Genomic DNA, 20,082 nt, shown 5'->3' with positions numbered 1-20,082 from the left:
GAACAGAGAAGTGTCTTTTAAAACATTCAAAAAAAAAAAAAAACACACAAATGAGCCCATAACCAGATACTCTGGTATGAAACACAAGGGCGGGGGGGATGGGAGCAAATTTCAGGAGAGAAGTAGATATAAATCTCTGGCTTTGTGTTGAGAGCTCTTAAAAATGATTACTAGGAACCAAAATAGGTTCACTGAAAAAAAAAAAAAAAGTAATTTCAAATGGCGCTTTCTTTTTTGTTGATAAGGCTGACTTGAAAAGCAGCATTGTGGCTTTTTCCTTGGCCTTTGCCGACCCCGCAGACTGGTCTTGTAGATGGGGGCAGGAGGATGCATTAAGCTGGTTTATTCCTTCCCTGGGGTGGCCTGGACACGGTGCACCACACCCTCGGTGGCTTCACACAACAGGGAGTTCTTTTCTCCGTCACGTTAAGGGAGTAGACCTGTGAAGTCAAGGTGTCTGGGGCTGCTTCCTGCTAGAGGCGCCCGCTCTCCTGCCGTCCTGGGGGCCGCCTGGGGATCCTGGGCAGGCACGGCCTGGGTCCTGTCTGTCCTCAGAGGGCCTCGCGGGGTCTGTGTCCGTGGTCCCCATCTTAGACACCAGCCAGTGCACCAGGGTCCATCCCAATCCCGTGCGGCCTCAGTTTCCTTTGATTCCATCTGTAAAGACACTGTTTCCGAATAAGGTCGCACTTACAAGCCCCAGGGCTTAGGACGAGGCGACCCATTGAGGACAGCTGCGGCTCCTCCTGACCACGCCCCCGCCCCAGCCCCCGGGGCTGCCGCATCCCACCTTCAGGCCGCAGACTCGCAGGGCCCTGGGCCTGGGGCCGGCCCCACTTCCCACGTCCCGGGCCGAGCTGGGGGCCACGGGGCTGGCGAGGCGCAGCGCCGGATTCTCGGAGACGGCAGCTCCTCACCGCCGCGCGCCCTGGCGTGGCTTCCCGTCGCGGGTCGGGGGCCGGGGGTCCCCTCGCGGGGCCGCAGGCTGCCCCGGAGCCGTCTGTCCTGGCTGTCCTCTCCCGGCGGCGGACACACCGGGGCCCGGGCTGCCGCGGGCGGGTCTCTCGCCGCCCTTCCACAGCCGCCCTCCCGTCGCCCTCCCGTCGCCGTCGCCGCCCGGCCCCAGCGCCTTTTCCGTGCGGGGTGTGATCCACGTGGGCAGCGGGCTGGATTCAGGGGGGCCTTTGTGGGCCCAGACGAGCTGAGCAGAAGCAGCCTGCGCGCCCCGCCAGCCGCCAGCCGCCAGCCGCCAGCCGACCCGCCGTTTCGGCCTCTGCAGGTCCCCCCCGCCTCAGAGCCCAGGGGCCGCTCCCCGGGCGCGGGCGGGCGGGCGCCTCGGTGTGGGGGGACCGGCCTTGTCCCAGCATTCCTAGCAAGCGCTCGGGGCCTGCGTCTGATAGGACCGACTCGGTCACGTGCCCGAGCCCGCGGCCAGGGTGGAAGGTGCTGATTGGTCTGGCCGGCACCACGTGATCCCGCCGCGGCCGGAGCGTGGAGGCAGCCGCCCCAGCGCGGGTGAAGCCCGGGCAGAGGTAGGGGCTGCTGAGGGAGGCGGGGAGAAGGGGGACGGGGGAGGGAGGGACGGAATCCCGCGGGAGCCTGGCTTCCGCCTCAGCCTCCCACCTCCCACCTCCAACCAGAAAAGGTGTGTTTTCCTTTCAGGAATACATCGATGCGCACCCTGAGACCATTGTCCTGGACCCCCTGCCTGCCATCAGGACCCTGCTGGACCGCTCCAAGTCCTATGAGCTCATCCGGAAGATCGAGGCCTACATGAAAGGTACGGACGCACGTGGCTCGGCACCTGTGGCGGTGGCACACCTCGACCCTCCACACCTCGACAGTCACATCGCGTCGGAGGGAGATAGGGTGCCTGATCTGTTTAAGCCCTTTGGGACAGGAAGCACTTGAATTCCTTGTGGGGTGCACGTTTTGGGGAGGCCCTTTTTCTCTCCTTCTCTAACCAGCGGTTAGGAAATAAAAGCCCTAGGGTGCTCTTTGGGAGAGAGGTGGCTGCAACCACTTTAAGACGGTTTGTTTTGTTGTCGTGAACCCACAGAGTGGTGATGAAGTGTCCTGATAACCCAGTGGTTAGAGAGCAGGCGTGTGTGTAGAGTAACTTGAGCAGCGGGCAGCCAAGGAGAGTTATGTAACTGGGCACAGGAGACAAACACAAATTGAAGGGCCTTTAATCAAACACATGGAGATGTGTAATGTGGCGGCTGGACCTCATGGGGTACGCTCTGTCCTCCAGGGCCAGAGCCTCCTGCTTAGCTGTGGGAGGTTTTCCTGCCAGCTACGTCTTCTTGTCTCTGAGGACTCGTTCTCCCCACCTCCCTGGTCTGGGAGTCCCACTCCAGAGGACTGGGACTGCCTTCCCAAGGTGTTTGTTTATGTGAGAAGGGCTTTTGGGGAAAGATTCATGTGAACAGTAACCTAGTTCTCTTTGCCTGGTCCAAGCGTTCCTTGCTGAGAGTTCTTGTTTAATTCTAAGGAAAAGTGCTTTGCTCGTGTCCCAGGGCTGTGTGAGGATCCATCTTTGGGGCAGGAGAGGCGCACCCCACACCTGCCGCCCGCACCATGAGTGTGGCTTACCTGGGTTGCCCTGAATCCTGACTTGGCTGGTGACTTGGCCTGACGTTGTTTCATGTGATGGTGGGACCAGTGGGAAAAGTTTGGCTTGCCAGACCGGCAGCAAACCTGCGTGTAGGTTAAGTTTTCTCCTTACTTTCTCTCTTCTGGTGCTCATAGAGGTGGGCACGGTTATCCTCCATGTTCTGCAGACAGTGGTGGAGAATGAGCAGTTAGCAGATGGGCCAATACCACACAGCTTGTGTGTAGCAGAGCCAGCATCTGGCCAGGTCTCTCCAACTCAGGCTGCCAGCTCCTAGCCCCTCAGCTTAACTTCCATGTCCACGGCTAGAGGGCCCTAGATCTAGCAAGCACCTGGCATGGATGCTGTCAGGGACCTTGGCCAGGAAAGTTGGTGAGTCTTTGTTTCTCTAAGGAACATGCCCTGTGGAAGAGCTGGATGTTGGACCTGGCTGTCCTGGAGGGGGTCTCAAGGCCTGTTTCACTGGGTGCCTGGCATTCAGCAGGTGGCCTAAAGCGTGGGCTTCCTGGGTGGCCCCCAAACGGCAGGCCTTTTCAATATGCCAGCATCCTTTTGCCCTTGGGCCTGGAATGGTCAGCGATGAATGAGGTCAGCTTCCCTTCCCTTTGCCGCCTTTCCCTGGGTCCAACTAGAACCCTCAGATGAGAAGGACGATCTGTAGGGATGTTCCAGGTAAACTTTGGTTCTGGCAAGGAAATCTGCCTGTTCCCAGGTATTGCATGCATTGGACACCAACGGTGTGTGAAGGGACAGGAGGTGAATCTGATCCTGATGTTGATAATAAGTAGTTTATCTACAGGGTCTGGGATTGACATAACTGCAATGACATCTAATGAGCACTTAGCGTGGGTCCTGGCTCATGGTGTCACCCGGAAATGGCAACTGCTGGCACAGCTCTCATTATGATGGAGGGGGCTGAAGCAGCTGCATTGGATCTTGGAGTCTCTCTCGGTTTTCAAGGCTGGGGTCGAGGGTGAGCCTGGGCCTGGAGTGTGGGTGTGCAGTCAGGGAGCAGCGGACTGGTGATTGGTCAGATTGCACCATGCACAGGAAACAGGCCTGTCCCTGGTGGATGAGACTGAGGGTGACAGCCTAGACCTCCCAGACAGGGCAGTGGTATAAGCAGAGTGGCACACAGCCGCGGTGTGGAGTGCCTGTGCATGACTTGTAGGTCACTGGGTCAGTGTGGGGGACTTGGAATGTCTTAAGCAGTTGGGGGCTTCGTTCATGGGCACCTACTGAAGGTGTGTGAGCAAGCGAATGAGGACGTAAGCATGCGTCTTAGATCAGTGCAGACGTGGCCTGGAGACAGGTTCTGATGGCCGTTACCTATATCCTATTGTAAGAGTTACCCACACTGAGCCACGTGTGTAAGGGACTGGTGACCGACCCCCAGAGGGGAGGGAATCAGCCCCCACACTACTGGGTCCAGGAAACCTCAGACTCAGGTGTCATCAGCTCCGGAGCTGCCTGCAGGGTGGGGGTTGGAGGTTGGGGGATGGGGAAGCCCCCTCCATGCCCAGCAGGAACGTGTGACCGAACCCTAATAGCCGGCTTGGTCCTAAGCCAGCAGGAATTGTTCTGTGGGTGGGCCGTGACCACTGCGCCCTGGATTTTCCTTATCGTGCATACCAAGCTGGGCTGGTATTCTTCCAGGAGGGTGGGCAGAAGCTGGGATTTCCTGGAACCTTTTCCTGTTCCCACCCCCACCCCCACAGCTGTTCTTATAGAAGCACTGCTGGCTCCCATCTTCCATCCTCCCAGAGCCCGGGCTCCTCCTCCCTGCAGATGCAGAGAACCTTCTCTGGGAGGCACATCCCGGCACTCCTCCGCCCCACTCCTGCTATTCCTGGAGGCAGCCCTGTTAAGTGTACTGTAAATGGCCATAATTACCCTGTAAGTTCCCCAGACAATTAGAACAATGCAAGTGACACTGCTGCTCAGGGTGTCACTGTCCTTCATGCCAAGGTGGCTCTGCCTGCTTCAGAGATCCTGGGTGGCTGCAGACAGGCCAGGGGAGGCTGCTTTGGGGAGGTGCCCAGGGCTCCCTGCAGTAGGGGTGGCAGTCTCCCAGGAGCAGCGGCAGAGCACTTGGAGCAGGAGGTTCATGCTCTGTCTCCGTGCAGAGCATCAGCTGTGGAGACAGGTGAAGCCTACTGCCTGCTGCCTGGAGCCCCCAACTCCTCGTCCGATTACCTTGGTGATATCTTGGTTCTGTGTTCCCAGAGCTCATCCTCTTCCAGTTCAGAGCTTGGAGGGGAGACGGGAACCTTTCTCTGCCTCAGACCTTTTGGTCTCAAATGTGCTTATGTAGTTAGTACTAAAGTTTCTGTAGCAACAGACCTGAAATAACAGTGGCTTAAATGAGATAGAACTTCATTTCTCTGTCATGGAAAAGCCCAGAGAAAGGACCCAGACTTCTTACCAGCTGGTCATTCTGTGATGTGGGACTCCTGGTCTACAATGGTGCCGCTAAAACTCCAGCCATCACATCCAAGGGTCTAGGGTAAGGGATGGGAGGAGCCGAGGAAAAGGAAGCAGGGGGAGGCAGCCCTAGTTATCTTTTAAGGAAAAGTTCTGGAAGCCACAACATAATGCTCTTTCCACACATCATCGGCTGGGACTGAGTCCCATTTTGAGCTGCAAGGGAGTTGGGGAGTGTGGGCTCTATTCTGGGCAGCCGTATGCCCAGCTAAAATTGGGAGCTGGAAGAAAGGGGAGAAGGAGTTTCAGGAGACAACTAATTGTCTGCCACCTTACCTGAGAAGTGGGTTGCTACCTGGAGAATTCATGGGTGAATGACTCTTGGAATGACTATTCCTCCTCCAGCTGGCCGGGGGGTGTGGCCTCAGCTTGTGACCTTAGCAGCTCAAAGCATCCAGAAGTCACTAGGTTTGCAGAGTGACCCACCCAAGAGCATTTGGGCCACAGGGTTCTGTAACAGATAACTGTTTCTGAGCGAGGCCGCACCCACACCCCTTAGGCAGAGACACAGATGGCACTGAACCTGGATCCAGTTCAAACCCAGTACAGGAACCTCCCAGAAGTAGAACATTGCCTGGCACAGGCATGGGGGAGGGGGAGGGAGGCCAGGTCAACAAGTCATGATTACCGAGCAGGCCTTGTCTCTCCCTGCCACCTGCTTTGCCATAGACCAAGATTTTGAGGTGGAAGCCCCAAGACCAAGGCTTGGCTCTGCCACTCTAGGCCGAGCGATTCTGGGTGAGGCTCTGGCCGGCTCCTGAACTGGCCAAAGCATCATGAGAAAAAGTTGTGCTGTGGTTGGATGACACAGGCTGGTCGTCTTGGCCCTGGGGGGTAGGGGTGGATGGTAGCTAATGGAGGGCATCAGGCCACAGGACAGAGGACTCCAGAGACCTTTCAGTGCTGATGCAGCGGTGGGTGATGGGTGACATATGCTGTGGAGGTGACAGATGGCCATCGGCATGTCAGGCCTCCCTGGGGAGGGAGGTCCACACCACGGATTGAAGTGTTTCTGCCTAGGGTTTTATGGGGGTGTAATGAGGGCTCATCTGGGAGGATGTTGGGAAGCTGGACTGAGAATGGAGTAACCTAGGTAGCAAGTGAAGAGAAAGGAACATTCCTCAGGGCCTGGAGGAGTGATTTCCCACAGAGCCTCAGTTAGGCTAGGACTATGGTGTGGGGGGGCGGCGGGGGCAGAGCTGGGGGGCGGCTGTCCACCTTTGGTGCCTGGCAAAGGCCTGTGGGTAGGGGAGGAGAGGCCAGAAAGAGGGCTTGGTGTCAAGGCTCGGGCCTCAGATCTGCCTGCCTGTGTCCCCTGCATTGTGTGGCCTCAGTGGGTCACTTTCCAGTCTGAGCGCACTTTGTCGGCACTTGTTGGGTGCCGGGGAGCCATTGCTCCTGCCAGGCACTGTTGGAAGCACTGTACATGTCTGAGCTGATTTACTCCTCACCGTGACCCCACGAGAAAGGTAGAACACTGAAGTGCATAAGCTCATCCACTCCGGCCGCACTGCTACTTCAGGGGTAGAGCTGGGATTTGAATTTAGCTGATGGTTCCTGGAGTCCTGGGTGTCCTGCCGCCCCGCCCTGCAGGGGCTGAGTGAGGTTGGAGCCTGCATGGATGTGGAGCAGCGGGACTCTGCTGCCTGGGGGCAGGTGTGTGGGCACTGCCAGCTGCTGGCACCTGTGGGTGCCCTCTGGTGTTCAGAAGAGGACACTGACCACAGAAAGGCCCTGGGGTCCACTCCACAGAGAATGAGCAGCTCTGCTGCTCCTGTCATGGACTCTCTGCTCCTAGAGTTTCCAAGGAAATAGGAACCTTGTCTGTTCCGTTTGAGAGCAGCGCCACACATGGTCGTGGAAAAGAACAGGCCTTGGCACCAATAGACCTGGGCTCCGCGCTCAGCTCCCCTTGTTCGTCTTGGGTGGTCACCAGCCCTCTCAGAATCATTTGCTCCTCTGTGCCCCATAACGGGGCTGCCATCAGCTCCATGAGAGGCGGTGTACGGCAGGTCTGGCCCTATTCATTGCAGCGAGTGTGGCCCCGAATCAGGTGTCACATGTGGTCAGTTCCCTTTTGGTCCTACTGGGTGCCCAGGTTCTAAGTGGGAGGCATATGGCAAAAGCTGTGGGTGGTGGAGGACATGAAGGACCAGGAGGACAGGAATGAATGCACCCCAAGAACTGTCACTCCCAAGTCAGCCAGCTTCTGGCCTGATATTGTGCAAGGGGCTGAAGTTTTGGATCAGCCCACCAAGAAAATGCTTCAACACCTATCGAGGGGGGCTTCAAAAGAGGCCTGACGGTGCCTGCTGTGTCTCCTTCGAGGGTCAGCCAGCACAATCTGCAGTGCTGAGGCCAAGGGGACAGGGCCAGGCCCAGACCAACTCCCAGAGCAGGTGGCCATGCAAGTGGCACAAACAACCTCTAAAGCTGGGGTGAGCATGGGGGCTCTGGGTTGGCGCTTGGCTCCTGGTTTTCTCTTTGACTTTGGGGGTCTGTAGGGGAAACACTGTCCATGTTTCCAGCGACCCAGCTAGAGACCCCGTGTTCAGATGGCGGGGGGGGGGGGGGTGGTCTATAGAGCAGGATGATGGGTTGAGCCCCAGCTGTGGGCCAGGCTGAGGTAGGCATTTTCCCAGCTTCAGGTGGCATCTGGGCCTGAACCCCAGCTATGTCTTGGGGATCCTCCCTTTCGTTACCTGCCAAGAAGAAGTAGGTCTCCTTCCCTGCAGAGTGGTGGGGATGACCCTCAGGACCAGGCCCTGGGTGGGCAGCTGCTCCTCTCCTCGCTGCAAATCCTCCTACACAGCTGAGCTGTTCCTCCATTTCAAAGTGGAACTCAAGTGAGGCGAGGGTTTCAGAGCTACCAGGTCTTCACGCCAAGCCCCGTGCTGACTCCCAAACTCAGCTTCCTTTCTCCACCAGGCACATTTCACAGCAAATTCTCTGAACCCCACCCATCTCCGTGCCCTCAGTGAGTTGAGTGCTCACTGTGCCCTCTGCTGACCCTGGGTGGGATCTGCTCCTGTCCCTGGCTCCCCATCAGAGGCCACAACCTGCTACCCAGGCCTGGGGCCAGGGCTCACCTCTGCCACTATGCAGAGTCCTGCCCTGCGGGAACTCAGCATGTGTCCCTTCCCCACCCACCTGCCTGCCCACTCATCCTCAGCCTCAGAGGTCCCCTTGTGAGAGGAGGCTCTGTCGCCCCTGGGGACCCACGCATCCTGAGAGTGTTCAGCCCTGCTGGCCCAACTCACAGTGCAGACTGAGGAGCCCAGGGCATAGGAGGACACCCACAGGCTCACATCTGCTCACTGCCGCCACCCCTCCCCCCGCAGGCCTAGGTCTGCTCTTTCTCTTCCCACCAGAGTGCTGTTTCCTTGTCGTCTGCCCTCCTTGGCCTACCTGGCATGGGGAGGTGAGAGGTACCTTAGGGAATGAGCAGGACCCCCCCGCCCCCCGGCCCTGTTCTTCAGCAACTGCTCTCCTGACACACTCCTGCCTTCCAGAAGGCGGAGTGCTGTGCCCAGAGGGCAGTGGCCCTCTTCCTGGGGAAGCAGACTCAGCTTTTGCCTTAAAGCTCTCAGGGCCCAGGCCTCCTAGTGCTGAGGCCCACAGGCCAGTCCTGCCAGGTAAGAGAGATGGAAGTGCAGTGACTCCCTCCAGGGGAGCGTGCAGCGATCCCCTCGTTTCCCATTTTCTAGAGTTATGCTGAAAGCTAGCGTCCCAAAGCTGGGATGTTCTGCTGAATGACCACAGGCCAGCACCCGACTCCCACCTTGCCTTCACGCTGCCATGGCATGCCCAATGGACTGCCACCTCCAGGCTGGCACTGACCCTCTATTTTTGGCAGCCCTCTGCCAAATTCCTCACTTGCTCTGCAACAGCCCAGGACACAGGACTGGAGCTCCAATGAGAGACTAGGAGTGATGTGAGCTGTCATGGTGACTGGTGGCAGCCCCCTAAGGAGACTCGGTTCCATCCTTGGAAAGAACTTTCCTGTTTGTGCACTCAGCTTCTCATGGAGCCTTCTGAGCTTCCGGGATAACAGCAGTGAGGCAGGAGCAGCCTTGGTCCACAGGTGCCTCCCTCTGGTTCCATCCAGCTCAGCGGCTCTGCACCAAATAAAAGGCTTGGTGCTCACCTGCTGGCACACAGACCCTCCTAGGAAGCCCTGTCTCCTCCTGACCCACAGACACACTACTCTACCCCTCCTGAATGACCCTACTAGGCCCTGATGGCTCCACCAGCCCAGTCCTTTCTTCCCTGCATATTCAGGGCTGCCCCGGGCCAGTTGGTGAACCAGATGCTGATATCTCTGAGACTGTAGCTCCCTTTTCTGGAGTTTCTTTCCCCTTGTTGTGATGACGAATGCCTTCAGACTGGAGACTCCCAGGACCCTGCCCCCCCCTTCCCTCATCACACCTTGAGACCCCCAGGTTCCATGTAAGAAATCTCAACATCTCTTCCCTGGGGAGGAGGAGGGCAGATAGATACCCAAGACATACTTGGTGAGATTGATCAGAAAGTGTCAGGCCCTAGTCATTTACACTTTAGTGTGAATTTAAAACCCACATAGTGTCTTTCCAGCTGAAAGAGATCTTGAACTCTCAGTGCTTCTGAAGTTGCTCATCTCCATATCTTTGAAGATGATGATAGGGGCCCAGAGAGGCTGTAGTACCAACCCAGCACTCCTTGATGCTTTCTGCTTCTCAGTTAAGTGCTCTGTTCATGGGACCTGCACCTCTGCAACAATCTTCCCAGAAACATTACAGGTCACGCTGCCTGGGTTCAGGTGCTGTCCTCATCCCTGACTGCATTTATTTAGGCAAGTGATTTAACCTACTGAGCCTCGGTTTTCCTATCTGTAAAGAGGGGTAATGGTAGCAGCACCTTCTTCATCAGTAGTTGTAAGGATTCAATGTGGTTGTGCATTTAAGGCATAAATACTCCGCAGATGGTAATTCTCCCAGGTGACACTACGTGGTGGGTTTCAGACCACACCCGTGTTTCGTGACCCTAGTAGTCTCGGGTTTCTGCACTTATGTTTGGTGCTGGATTTGTGCTAGCCTCCTGGATTGTGGGCCTCAGGACCCATATGAGACCAGACCCGTCCAGGGCAGTGGTCCCCTCTCCATCCATGCTACCTGAACACCCAGCTCCCTGTTTATAAATGCATCGCCTGGGTTTATTTCCCCAAATGAGAATGTTTGGGGTGACCCCTTGTGTAGCACATGCAGGCAGGGCTTTTGTCCTAACCTTAATGATTTTTTCACAGTGTCTCATGGTTTCATACTAAACTTCACATTGTACAGTTTTTCATGTAATTTTTTATTCTTAATAGATGTGCCAAAAAAGTTGGAAACATTGGTACACAAAGTTCTCTCATACCCTCCACACAGCTGCATCTTGAGTTAACGTTTCCTGTGACCACAATACATTTAGTTCTCCAAACCAGGGAATTCCCATCAATGGCAGTACTACTCATTAAGTTCCACCAGCTTTCCCGCTGCTGCCCTTCCTCTGGGTGTCCTTCTCTGTGGCTTCCTCGTGTCTAGAGCAGGGCCTCAGGCTGTTTGTCTTTGATGACCATGATGCTGTGGAACAGCCCTGCATCAGTGTGGGCTTATGGGATGTTTCCCAGTGTTACCACATTAGGTTGACGTTAGCCTTTTGGACAGGAACACCGCACTGGTAATGCTTTTTCCCTTCTTTGCACCCCCTGTATCTCAGGAGGCCATGACATTGATATGGGTTCTATCTAGTTAACCGATCATTTGGCCAGAGTGCTGTCACGTTTCTCCACTGTTCATTTCTATTTTTCTCTTTGTAATTAGGGTTATCTTATACGGAGATCCTTTGCAGATGTCCTATTTCTCATCATACTTTTGCCTGCTATTTTAGCATCCTCTGATGGTTCTTGATGATATGCATCACTACTGTGTTATTTGCCAAATAGTCACTGTACTGAATTTTAAAAAGTAATAAACCTGCCCTCTTCAAACTGGGACTTTTGCAGATGTCCATAGGAGGGCACTTCCCTGAGTTCTAGCCTCAGCTCATTTGTAAGTAAAAAGAAAGGCAAAGATGAGAAATAAGGAAAAAGGGGGGATGTGTTAGAGAGGGTTCTGTGCTGCAAGACTTCTCAGAGCCTTTAACATACTAATATGAATCTTGAGGCTTCTGGAGGTGGTGTACTGAATTTTACACTAATGTTAAGACACACTGGTAGTTTATATCCCACTAATAAGGGGGAAAGTGCTAATTAAATTGTGATAAACCATCAATGATGACACACATCTCAACCTCTAGGATGGAAAATGAAAAAAACACATGTCTTAGGATCAGTGGAATATGACAGTACTTGACTTTTTCCACTTAATCACTCATAGATTCTCCTCTTCCTCCCCGTAGGGCTTCTGGTGAGAAGCTTGCTCCACCCAGCACACTTTAAAAATTCCCAGACTGGGTGCTACTCACCTCCTACTGTGCACAGATCTGACCTTGAATTCCCTCTATCAGACAGGCAGGCAGGGCCCTGGGTGTTGGTGACTCACTTCCCAGAGGCAGCTGCTTTTAGCACTGTGGAATCCATCTTTCTAGACCTTTCTCATGCATGTAAAAGTGTGTGTGTGTATATTAAAAAAAAAAAAAGGATCATATTACATATGTGTTCTCATAAAACTTGTTTTTTTCCCCACTGAGTGTATGGGGAACACTTCTTTGGCTTCTTTCCATGGCCCATAAAAGAAGAGTGAGGGAGGTCTGCTTGGCTCTTTTTGGTGGCAACATAATATTTTAGCACGTGATTGAAAGAACCATAGTTTACTCAATTATATTGAGCTCATAAGGTCATTCTAGTTCAATTTTTTGTTTGTTTGTTTCTTAGACAGTAGTAAACATAGATCCTTGAATATTTCTATAAAATTAATTCCTAGAAGTGGAATTTCTCAAAAATTTTTATAAACATTTCTCACATGGGCTGGTACTGCTGGATTGTTCTTGAAAAAGTCTGAGCAAATCTCACTACTCTGTGCCCATCTGCCAGGGAAATGATACCTACCTTAATTTGCATGTCTTCCTTCATCGGCCAAATGGAGCATGTCTTCATATGCTTATTGGCCCTTTGCCTTTTTTCTGCGTGTGAATCTCTTCCTGTCATTTGCCCACTTTTCTATTGGGTTGTTGGTCTTTCTTATTGATTGGTTAGAGCCCTTTTTGGATTAAGGAAGTTGTTTCATTGTTTAAAATATGGACAGTTTCATCAATAGAAGCTTCCATCTTTGTACGGGGGCCAAGCTAACATTTTCTGTTCTGCTTTTAGAACTTGTACTGCCAGAGAGAGCACTTTAGGTATTATTTTTGAAATGTCTTGAAAACAAAAAAAGCTGCTGCTTTTTGGGAGTTGGAGCTGAGTGGGGGCAGTGAATATCTGCCTTGGTCCGGAAGGGGCTGTAAATCACTGGGAACGACTGCCATGGAGTTAATCCCCATCACCAGTAGCTATTTTCATCAGCTGGAGTAGGGCTCGGGAATGTCTGTGTCACTGCTGGGCCCGTGTCTGGCTCCTCTGTTCTTGGGCTTTTTGAACATCCGGGTGCAAACAGCCCTCTGGAGATGAAACAGGTCATTAGCTCAGTCTGATGGGAGAAAACGGCCATCCAGCTGACCAGGGCAGTGTCAGACCAGGAAATGTCAGATCTGTGGCATTTCTTGCCCTTGTGTCTCTGCCCACAAGCCACCCCCTACCTCAATTGCAGGCTGATTCCACATCTTCCAGTGTCATCTGTCCCCACCCCTGCCAGCTCACCTGTAGCCCGAGGATCAGGCTCCTGGCAGGGCAGTGACAGCTGCAACAAGACCAGAAGACCCCTCAGAGCCTCCAGGGAGCAGTAGGGGCTGCAGCCACTGCTGTGATGTGCCCTCCACCCACCATCTCCAGTAACAGTCAAGTCAGGGACCCATGTCAGAGCCGTGGCCCCCCGCTCCCCCTCCCTTTGGAGAAGACTCTGCCACAGGAGTCTTCACTGTGCAGCTTCAGACAGTGCTGACCGTGGCCGAGAACACCATCAGGCCTGTGAACGTTTCGTCTCTGTTGTGTTTTTTCAGCCCGTAGCTGACATTGCTGTTCTCTGGCCCAGCTGGGGATGATAGCTCTGATCTGACCTTATATTCTGAGCAGGATGCTGCCTCGGATCCATGCGCTCTGCTGAGGGGGGGGTAGGGGCCCTCCGGGGGGGTGGCCTGACAGTTGCTGCTGATCTACTGTAAGAGTCCTATGCTATCCCAGTGGACAGATGGACGGGAAGGAGCCATGTCCCTTCATGCTCGGTGTCAAGAGTACCGTCTCCGGGCAAGAAAAAGCAAGCATGTTGCTCTTCCCCAGGCCATCTTTTTTTTTCCTGTCTCCCCAGGGGCCTGGTCGGATCATGCAGGGCAGTGCTGGGCTCACTAAGGTGATCATAGACTTGCCAATGTGGTAGACCTGCAGATAACGATGGAAGTAGGGCGGTGGAGGGTACCTGCCGCCAGTACCTACTACGTGCCAGTTTCTGTAATAAGTGTTCTGTGTGTGGATTCGTTTGATGCTGGCAGCAGCTCCATGGACAGGACTGAGGGTTGTGCTTATCCCCATCTTACAGACTGGGAAACTGAGGCACGGAGCAGTGAAGGAACCTTCTCAAGGTCACACATACCCAGGCAGCCTACAGTGTTTCTTCACAGTGTGGGGGAAGCACAGCCAGCTTGACACCTCTTATCTCCTCTGAGATAGGAACGAGAAGGTTCTCCAACTCCTTCTGGGCCCAGAGCCCTTTCGTGGGACTGAGGAGAGATGGGGAGGGAGGTTTCCCCTCGTAGGTTGTTGTGAGGCCTTGGAGCCAGGCTGCCTATGTGGGAGCTCGCTCTGCTACCTACAGGCTTTTGGCCTCCCAGGGCCTCAGTGTCCTTCCATGCACATGGTGGTGACAGTAGTAATCTTCCCATAGCTTTGCTAGAAGATTCCTCCAGGCTGAGACCTACAGGTGTGCACAGTGGTTCTGGCATGGGGCTGTGTGCACCTGCCAGGGTCCACCTCTTGGTAGAAGGAACCACGTCGTAACCCCGCACAGCTTTCCACAGAGCGTAGCCATCACCGGCCTGCTTGTTCCTAGCTCTAGGATAGCCCCCACATGTACTGAGGTGAGCAGGGTGATCCCCTAGTCCTGTCAGGGGCAATGGGGTACCAGTGATGGGGGCATGAGCCCTGAGTTGGGAGCTTGTTTGAGAGACTGAGTGAAGCCTGTTTTGTACAGAGCCCGGGGCAGAGGTGGGTGGCAGGTGGGATGTATCAGCAGGGCCTCCACCTGTCCCTCCTGCTGGGCCTCCCTCAGCCCTGCCTCATCCTCTGCTCTGTGAGATTTGCCAGGAGACTGCATGAGGCCCATCCACTCTCAGGAAGTGCCGTTTCTCTCACTTCCCTTCCCCTCAGGGGCATTCAGTCCTCACAGTGGTCCTCTGTGTGGTAGCTGCTGGTGTTATCCCCTCTTGGCAGATGTGGAAACTGAGGCATGGAGAAGTGGCCAGGACTGAGACAGTGGACCTAGGATTGGAACCCAGGCACTCGGCCCCCTGCTATGCCTCCGCAGAGCCTTCAAGTGGCCATGAAGATGAGGCACTGCTTCCCCTGGGCCCAACCCAAAGCCCCGGCACATTCCCAGGTGGTTTCCATGAGTCAGGCTCCCTGGTCCCCACATCCCCAGGGCACACCGGCTTTGAGGGCTACAACGGTCTTAAACAAGACAAAACGTACTATTTTAGTTTCGTCTCACCTGAGGCTCTGAATGGGTCTGAAGATACACACAATGATGTCACTGCTGTCCAATTGTTTCCACCCTTTTGAAGTCCAGCACAAATCCCACCCCCCCCACCCCCAACAAATCCAGGTGCCCTCAGGCTGCAGGGAGAAGTGAATCACCTGCCGTAAATGGAACGTAGAAATGGAACGTAGAATGCACCGTGGAAGTAGGTGTTCCGGGACAGAGGGGACCGGAGCAGGAGACAAGTCATAGGCATAACTGGAGGGAATCGGCAAGAAGAACAGATTCTGACTTTCTGATGTAGGGGCAGTTGGGGTGGTTGGAGACCCAGGCAGTGAGGCCATCCTAGACTCACCCAGGACAGCAGGGAGGTGAGGGCAGAGCACTGACGTGGGAGAGGCCACACGCAGGTGCTAAGATGATGCTGGAGCCTTTCCTGGCCAGGCCGGGTGGATGGGCCATTATGCTCTGGACAGCGGGCGCGGGAAGTTGTGTCAGGGACAGGGAATGCCCTGCACAGGCCGGAGCCCAGCTCCAGATCAGAGACTGGTTCCCACCTCCATTTCCTGCCATCCATGGGCCTGTCTTTTGGACCCTTCCTAGCCCCCTGGCCAGGGCCTATAGTGGCTTTCCCACCCCCATGTGCCTGACTTGACTGTTCCAAATTACAGGGTGGCTGCCGTCATCATGAGCCCAGGAGCCATTCACACGTTACCTTCAGAGCTGCTGTCAGACTGGCATTTGATTACCCAGCATGCTCAGAACACCTTTCCCTGTCTAGAAGTCAGGAACATGTGGCACCTGGCCCATAACAGCTTCACGGCAGAGGGAGGGTGACTTTGGACAATCAGGCACGAAATGAGTCATGAACACTAGCCCCTGTAGGTGGCAGGCCAGGCTCTCAGGACTTTCCCCCTTGGGGTCTGCCGCTGTCTTCAGAGCTGTCCCATCCCAGCAGCACCACGCGCGGCTGACTGGTGAGTTGCAGCCCATCCCCTTTCCCTGTGCTGGCCCCAAGCTTCTGGTGCTCACAGCTCATTCTTCTGTCTCCCAGTTCATCCCACCCACGTGCACTGGCAGAGAGATGTTTCTTATGGTTTGCTGCCTCCGAGCAACACTGGACTGGGGGAAAGTGGATCCTGACCCCAAAGAACACACTGCCTGGTTGCTGAGTCAAAACCCAAACATGTGGAAGTTTAACAGGGTCTGAGAGAGGAGCAATCAAGCAAGGTAGCAGTGCAGGGGAGAGGTGGTGCTGGAACGAGCAAGGCTGCCAGTGGAAGGTTCTAGATGAGGTGCTGCTGGGAGGTGGCAGTGACTGTGCGAGACCACCTACCCTGGAGAGCCTACAGCCAGTGGATGGGAGGTCTGTTGCCAAGTGGTGGCAGGAGGGGGAGGTGTGTGTGGGGAGTAGTGAGACCTCCATGTAGACCCAGGGAAGGGTCTTGGGTTCTGCATTCCAGGAGGAGTTGGGAGGCATGTAGTTTGCTGGAGCTGCCCTAGCAAAGCACCACAGACAGGGTGGCCTCACCAGTAGGCATATACTGCTCCATGGTTCTGGAGGCTGGAAGTCCAGGATCAAGGTATCTGCAGACCTGGCATCTCCTGAGGCCTCTGTCCTTGGCTTGCAGGTGGCTGCTGTCCTGTGTCCTCCTGTGGTCTTCCCTCCTGTCTTCTCAGAAGGACACTGGTCAGACTGGGTCAGGGCCTACCCGTAGGACCTCATTTTAACTTAATCACCTCTAAAGACCATGTGTCCATGTACAGTCACATCCTGAGGAATTGGGGGGTTGGGACCTCAGCCTATGATTTTGAGGGGAACAGTCCAGCCTGTACCATGAAGGTAAGCACAATCAGCTTGCAGGAGCCTGGGAGGGCTTTGGACTTTGACTTAACTCAGCCATGGATGATTCTTGAGTTGAGAGCAGCCTCAGTATGTAGGTGGGAGCCTTAGAAAGATGATACAGGATCTAATGGTGATGGAGGTTTGGGTTAGATGGTGGATAAGGTGGCAAAACACCAGAAATCCGTGGCTTGTGGGTAGAACAGATGCTGTGGGGAGAAGAGTGTTATGGGGTGGGGGTTCCAAGGAGGAGGTTCCTGCATACACAGACCCCAGCCCATGTAGTCAGGCAGCTGGGAAGAAGTCCCAGTGCTGGGCCTCTGCACTTGTTTGGCCGAGTGTCCCAGGAAGACTGGCTGAGGCCACTGCACCTTCCCAAACCCTGGGGTGAAGTGGCTGGTGGGGAGAGGGATGGTGGAGCCTCCTCCTAGAGGGGCGGGGCTTGCAGAGGACAGGGCTGTCTGTGTTCCCTGAAACAGGGCTAACTCTGATTCTCACGGTTTCCAAGTGCTCTCCATGGACATGGCCTCACCAAGTCTCCATAATCACTCTGGGAGGTAGGCAGCGTTGCTGTCCCATTTTACAGATGAGGGAAAGAATCAGAGAGGATCAGTGGCCTGACCCAGGTGGCACAGGTTACAGGCACTTAGTTGGTTCTCAGCTGCAGAGTTGATGCTCATTATCGCTGCCGTGTTTTTTTTCTGGGCTGCCGTCTGTGGTGACTGCCACCTCAGGCAGTCTTCCATGACTCCCATGGCCCTGGGTGTCATGGTGGACATGTCTGGAGTATGTCCTTGGGAATTGACTGGCCACCTCTTCCCCAGCACACCCCTTATGCTTGGTGATTTGGGATTTAGCCGTACCAGCCAATTTATTTATTGTTAAATTAAAAAGGTCTGATGCAACTATAACAGATATGAATATATGTTCTGTTTTTATGGCCTGTTCTATGACTTAAAATATGTTTTCTGAATGTGGGGTACAGCCCTGTGAGGTAGGTTACTTTTGTCCTCATTTTCCAGTGAGGACACTGAGGCAGAGGGGTTACTTGGCCAGAGCCACACAGCCCACATGGGGTGGCACTGGGATTCAAACCCAGGTAGCCTGTGTCCCTGCAGACCATCCAGGGGAGCCTATTCTGCGTTACTCACCAAGATAAGGTAAGCCAGCAGAAGGAACCTTGTCCTGGATGCACAGAAGGAGGGTGTTGAGAGGAGCCTCCCAGAGCAGGAAGATGGCCTGATGAGGCTTGGAGGACAGGCAGGAGGTTGTCAGGCCAAAAAGGGGCTGCAAGAAAGGGCTTGGTGGGCGTGGGCCAAGGGTCCAGCGTGTACAAGGCTCCAGGCACTAGTTTTTCCTCAGCTCTTGGAAGACTGGGTGGGAACCCGCATCCTGCTGTGTCTGCTCCATCAGCGACACTCCTGCATCATACCGTTTCCTGCTCTAGGACAGGGACCCTTGGGAGTGGGGAATGGCCCAGGAAGGAGGAGGACACAGCCCAGCTCGGGGAGGTGGCATCTGGGGCCTGGTGCACAGGGCCCCTGGACAAAATGCTCCTGCCCTGTGGGAACTACATTTTGGGAGGCCACTTCTGTTGGGCTGGGACAAGTGGGAGCCCAGTCTGGTGTCTGCTTCATTCCCTCATCCACTCATTTGTTGGGGGTTGGGCCATGAACATAATGGGGATGGTCCCTGCCCTCCTGGAGCCTACATTCTGCCTGAAAGGTGGATCTACGTCCGTGCCGCAGCTCTAGCTAACATGAGAGGGCGTGTACAGATGGAAACTTCCTGCCTCCTCCCATGGAGCCCTCCTGGTCTTTCCAGGATGCAGTTAGAAGTCTGATCTCCTGGACCACATGCTTCCTAGTACCCGGCCTGGGGCGCTGCCCCTTGGAAGCTGGAGAGCCCTGGCGTGCTGGCTGGTCGTCTGAGTCACACACACTCTCCCAGACTTGTCTCCAGCATGCACGGGATTCGGGAGCTCTTGTTGTCTCTGCTTCTGTCCCCCTCTGGAGCAGGAAGCAACCAATGGCCCCGTGCCACCACCTGGCTCGTGGTGGCATCTGGGCCCAGAGGCTCCCTTGCTGAGGAGGAGGGTGTGAACAGATGGCAGTCCCAGGCCCTTACTGCCCCCGAGACAGCCTAGCTTCTTTATTTCCAGGGTCTGTGGCACTTTTTCCTTGTCCTCGGTTCTCACTGCAATGCCAGCATGTAGACAGGGCTGGCTCATTGGGACTCCCATTCTCCCATTCTGCCACCCAGCAGCCCAGAGCCCAGGGGAGCTGCTGGAATTGCACACTGATCTCCAGGCCCCATCCAGAGCTTTTGCTGGTAGTGACTCCCCACACCAGCCTCACTGTCTTCATGCCTCAGTCACTGTTCCCAGTGGCCTGCTGGCCCCACAGTGACCGTATATGCAGCAAAGGCATTGTTCCCCGTGTCAGCCATGGTCCTCCTTCTTGAAAGGACTGCCCCGCTTTCTGAAGGTAGAACTAACTACCCAGGGCCAAGGAGGTGTAGTCAAGACCCGTTCACTATAGGTACCACAGCGAAGTCCTGCAGTCCTTTGTGGAAACATCATGGCACTGTGTGGCAGGAACCCTAGAAATGTCGATTCCTGGGGACCCTGAAAGTCACTACTCAGGATTTGGCCTGTGGAAGTGATTTGCCACAGCACAAAGCCTTACACATGAGAAATGTTCATCGAAGCATGGTCTGGGAGAGAAAAATTGACACAAGCATAAATGTCTGACTTTAGGGACAAATGTCACCAGCCGGGTAACCGGGATACGCAAGATCGCAGGGAGATACGGACGGCAACAGGGTTCAGTAACGGCAGGATTAAAGAAGCAGGTCTAATGACAATCATAACAAAGGAGGTCAAGAGGATGCCTGGGAAGCCCTTCAGAGGGTGAAAGACCTGGCGGCTGAGCAGGAATATGCCTGACTGCTCTTTTCTTTTCTCTTTTCTTTTCTTTTCTTTTCTTTTCTTTTCTTTTCTTTTCTCTTTATTTCTTTCTTAAGATTTTATTTATTTATTCATGAGAGACACAGGGAGAGAGAGAGACAGAGACACAAGCAGAGGGAGGAGTAGGCTCCATGCAGGGAGCCTGATGAGGGACTTGATCCTGGGTCTCCAGGATCACGCCCCGGGCTGAAGGTGGTGCTAAACCGCTGAGCCACCTGGGCTGCCCTGCCTCCATCCAGGTGTGGCCCAGATGTCCAAGGAGCAAACCTTGTGCATTAGGCACCATCGATCACTTCACTCAGTGGGTCAGCTCATTCACCCGGCAAGTGTTGAGGACCTACTATGTTCTGGGCAGTGGTCTGGGCTGTGGCCT

At 54.7% G+C, this 20,082-nt stretch overlaps 1 protein-coding gene across 6 annotated transcripts in view; it reads left to right on the top strand.

Moving 5' to 3' along the window:
* The window catches only part of ITPK1 (inositol-tetrakisphosphate 1-kinase), a 180,785-nt gene that overhangs the window by 113,559 nt on the left and 47,144 nt on the right, over positions 1 to 20,082 (top strand). For all 6 annotated transcript variants that reach the window (XR_004818218.2, XR_004818215.2, XM_035720055.2 and 3 more), the window contains one exon: positions 1,663 to 1,780. Coding sequence is in view for 4 of the 6 variants with exons in the window: in XM_035720055.2 (XP_035575948.1) it covers positions 1,663 to 1,780 (118 nt within the window). In the remaining 2 variants the exon portion in view is untranslated. The remainder of the gene's footprint in view (positions 1 to 1,662; positions 1,781 to 20,082) is intronic.

This window comes from Canis lupus, chromosome 8 (assembly GCF_003254725.2).
Source record: "Canis lupus dingo isolate Sandy chromosome 8, ASM325472v2, whole genome shotgun sequence".
Lineage (NCBI taxonomy): Eukaryota > Metazoa > Chordata > Mammalia > Carnivora > Canidae > Canis > Canis lupus.
The sequence above is the reverse complement of the archived record's forward strand: the minus strand, read 5'-3'. Positions and strand labels throughout refer to the sequence as shown.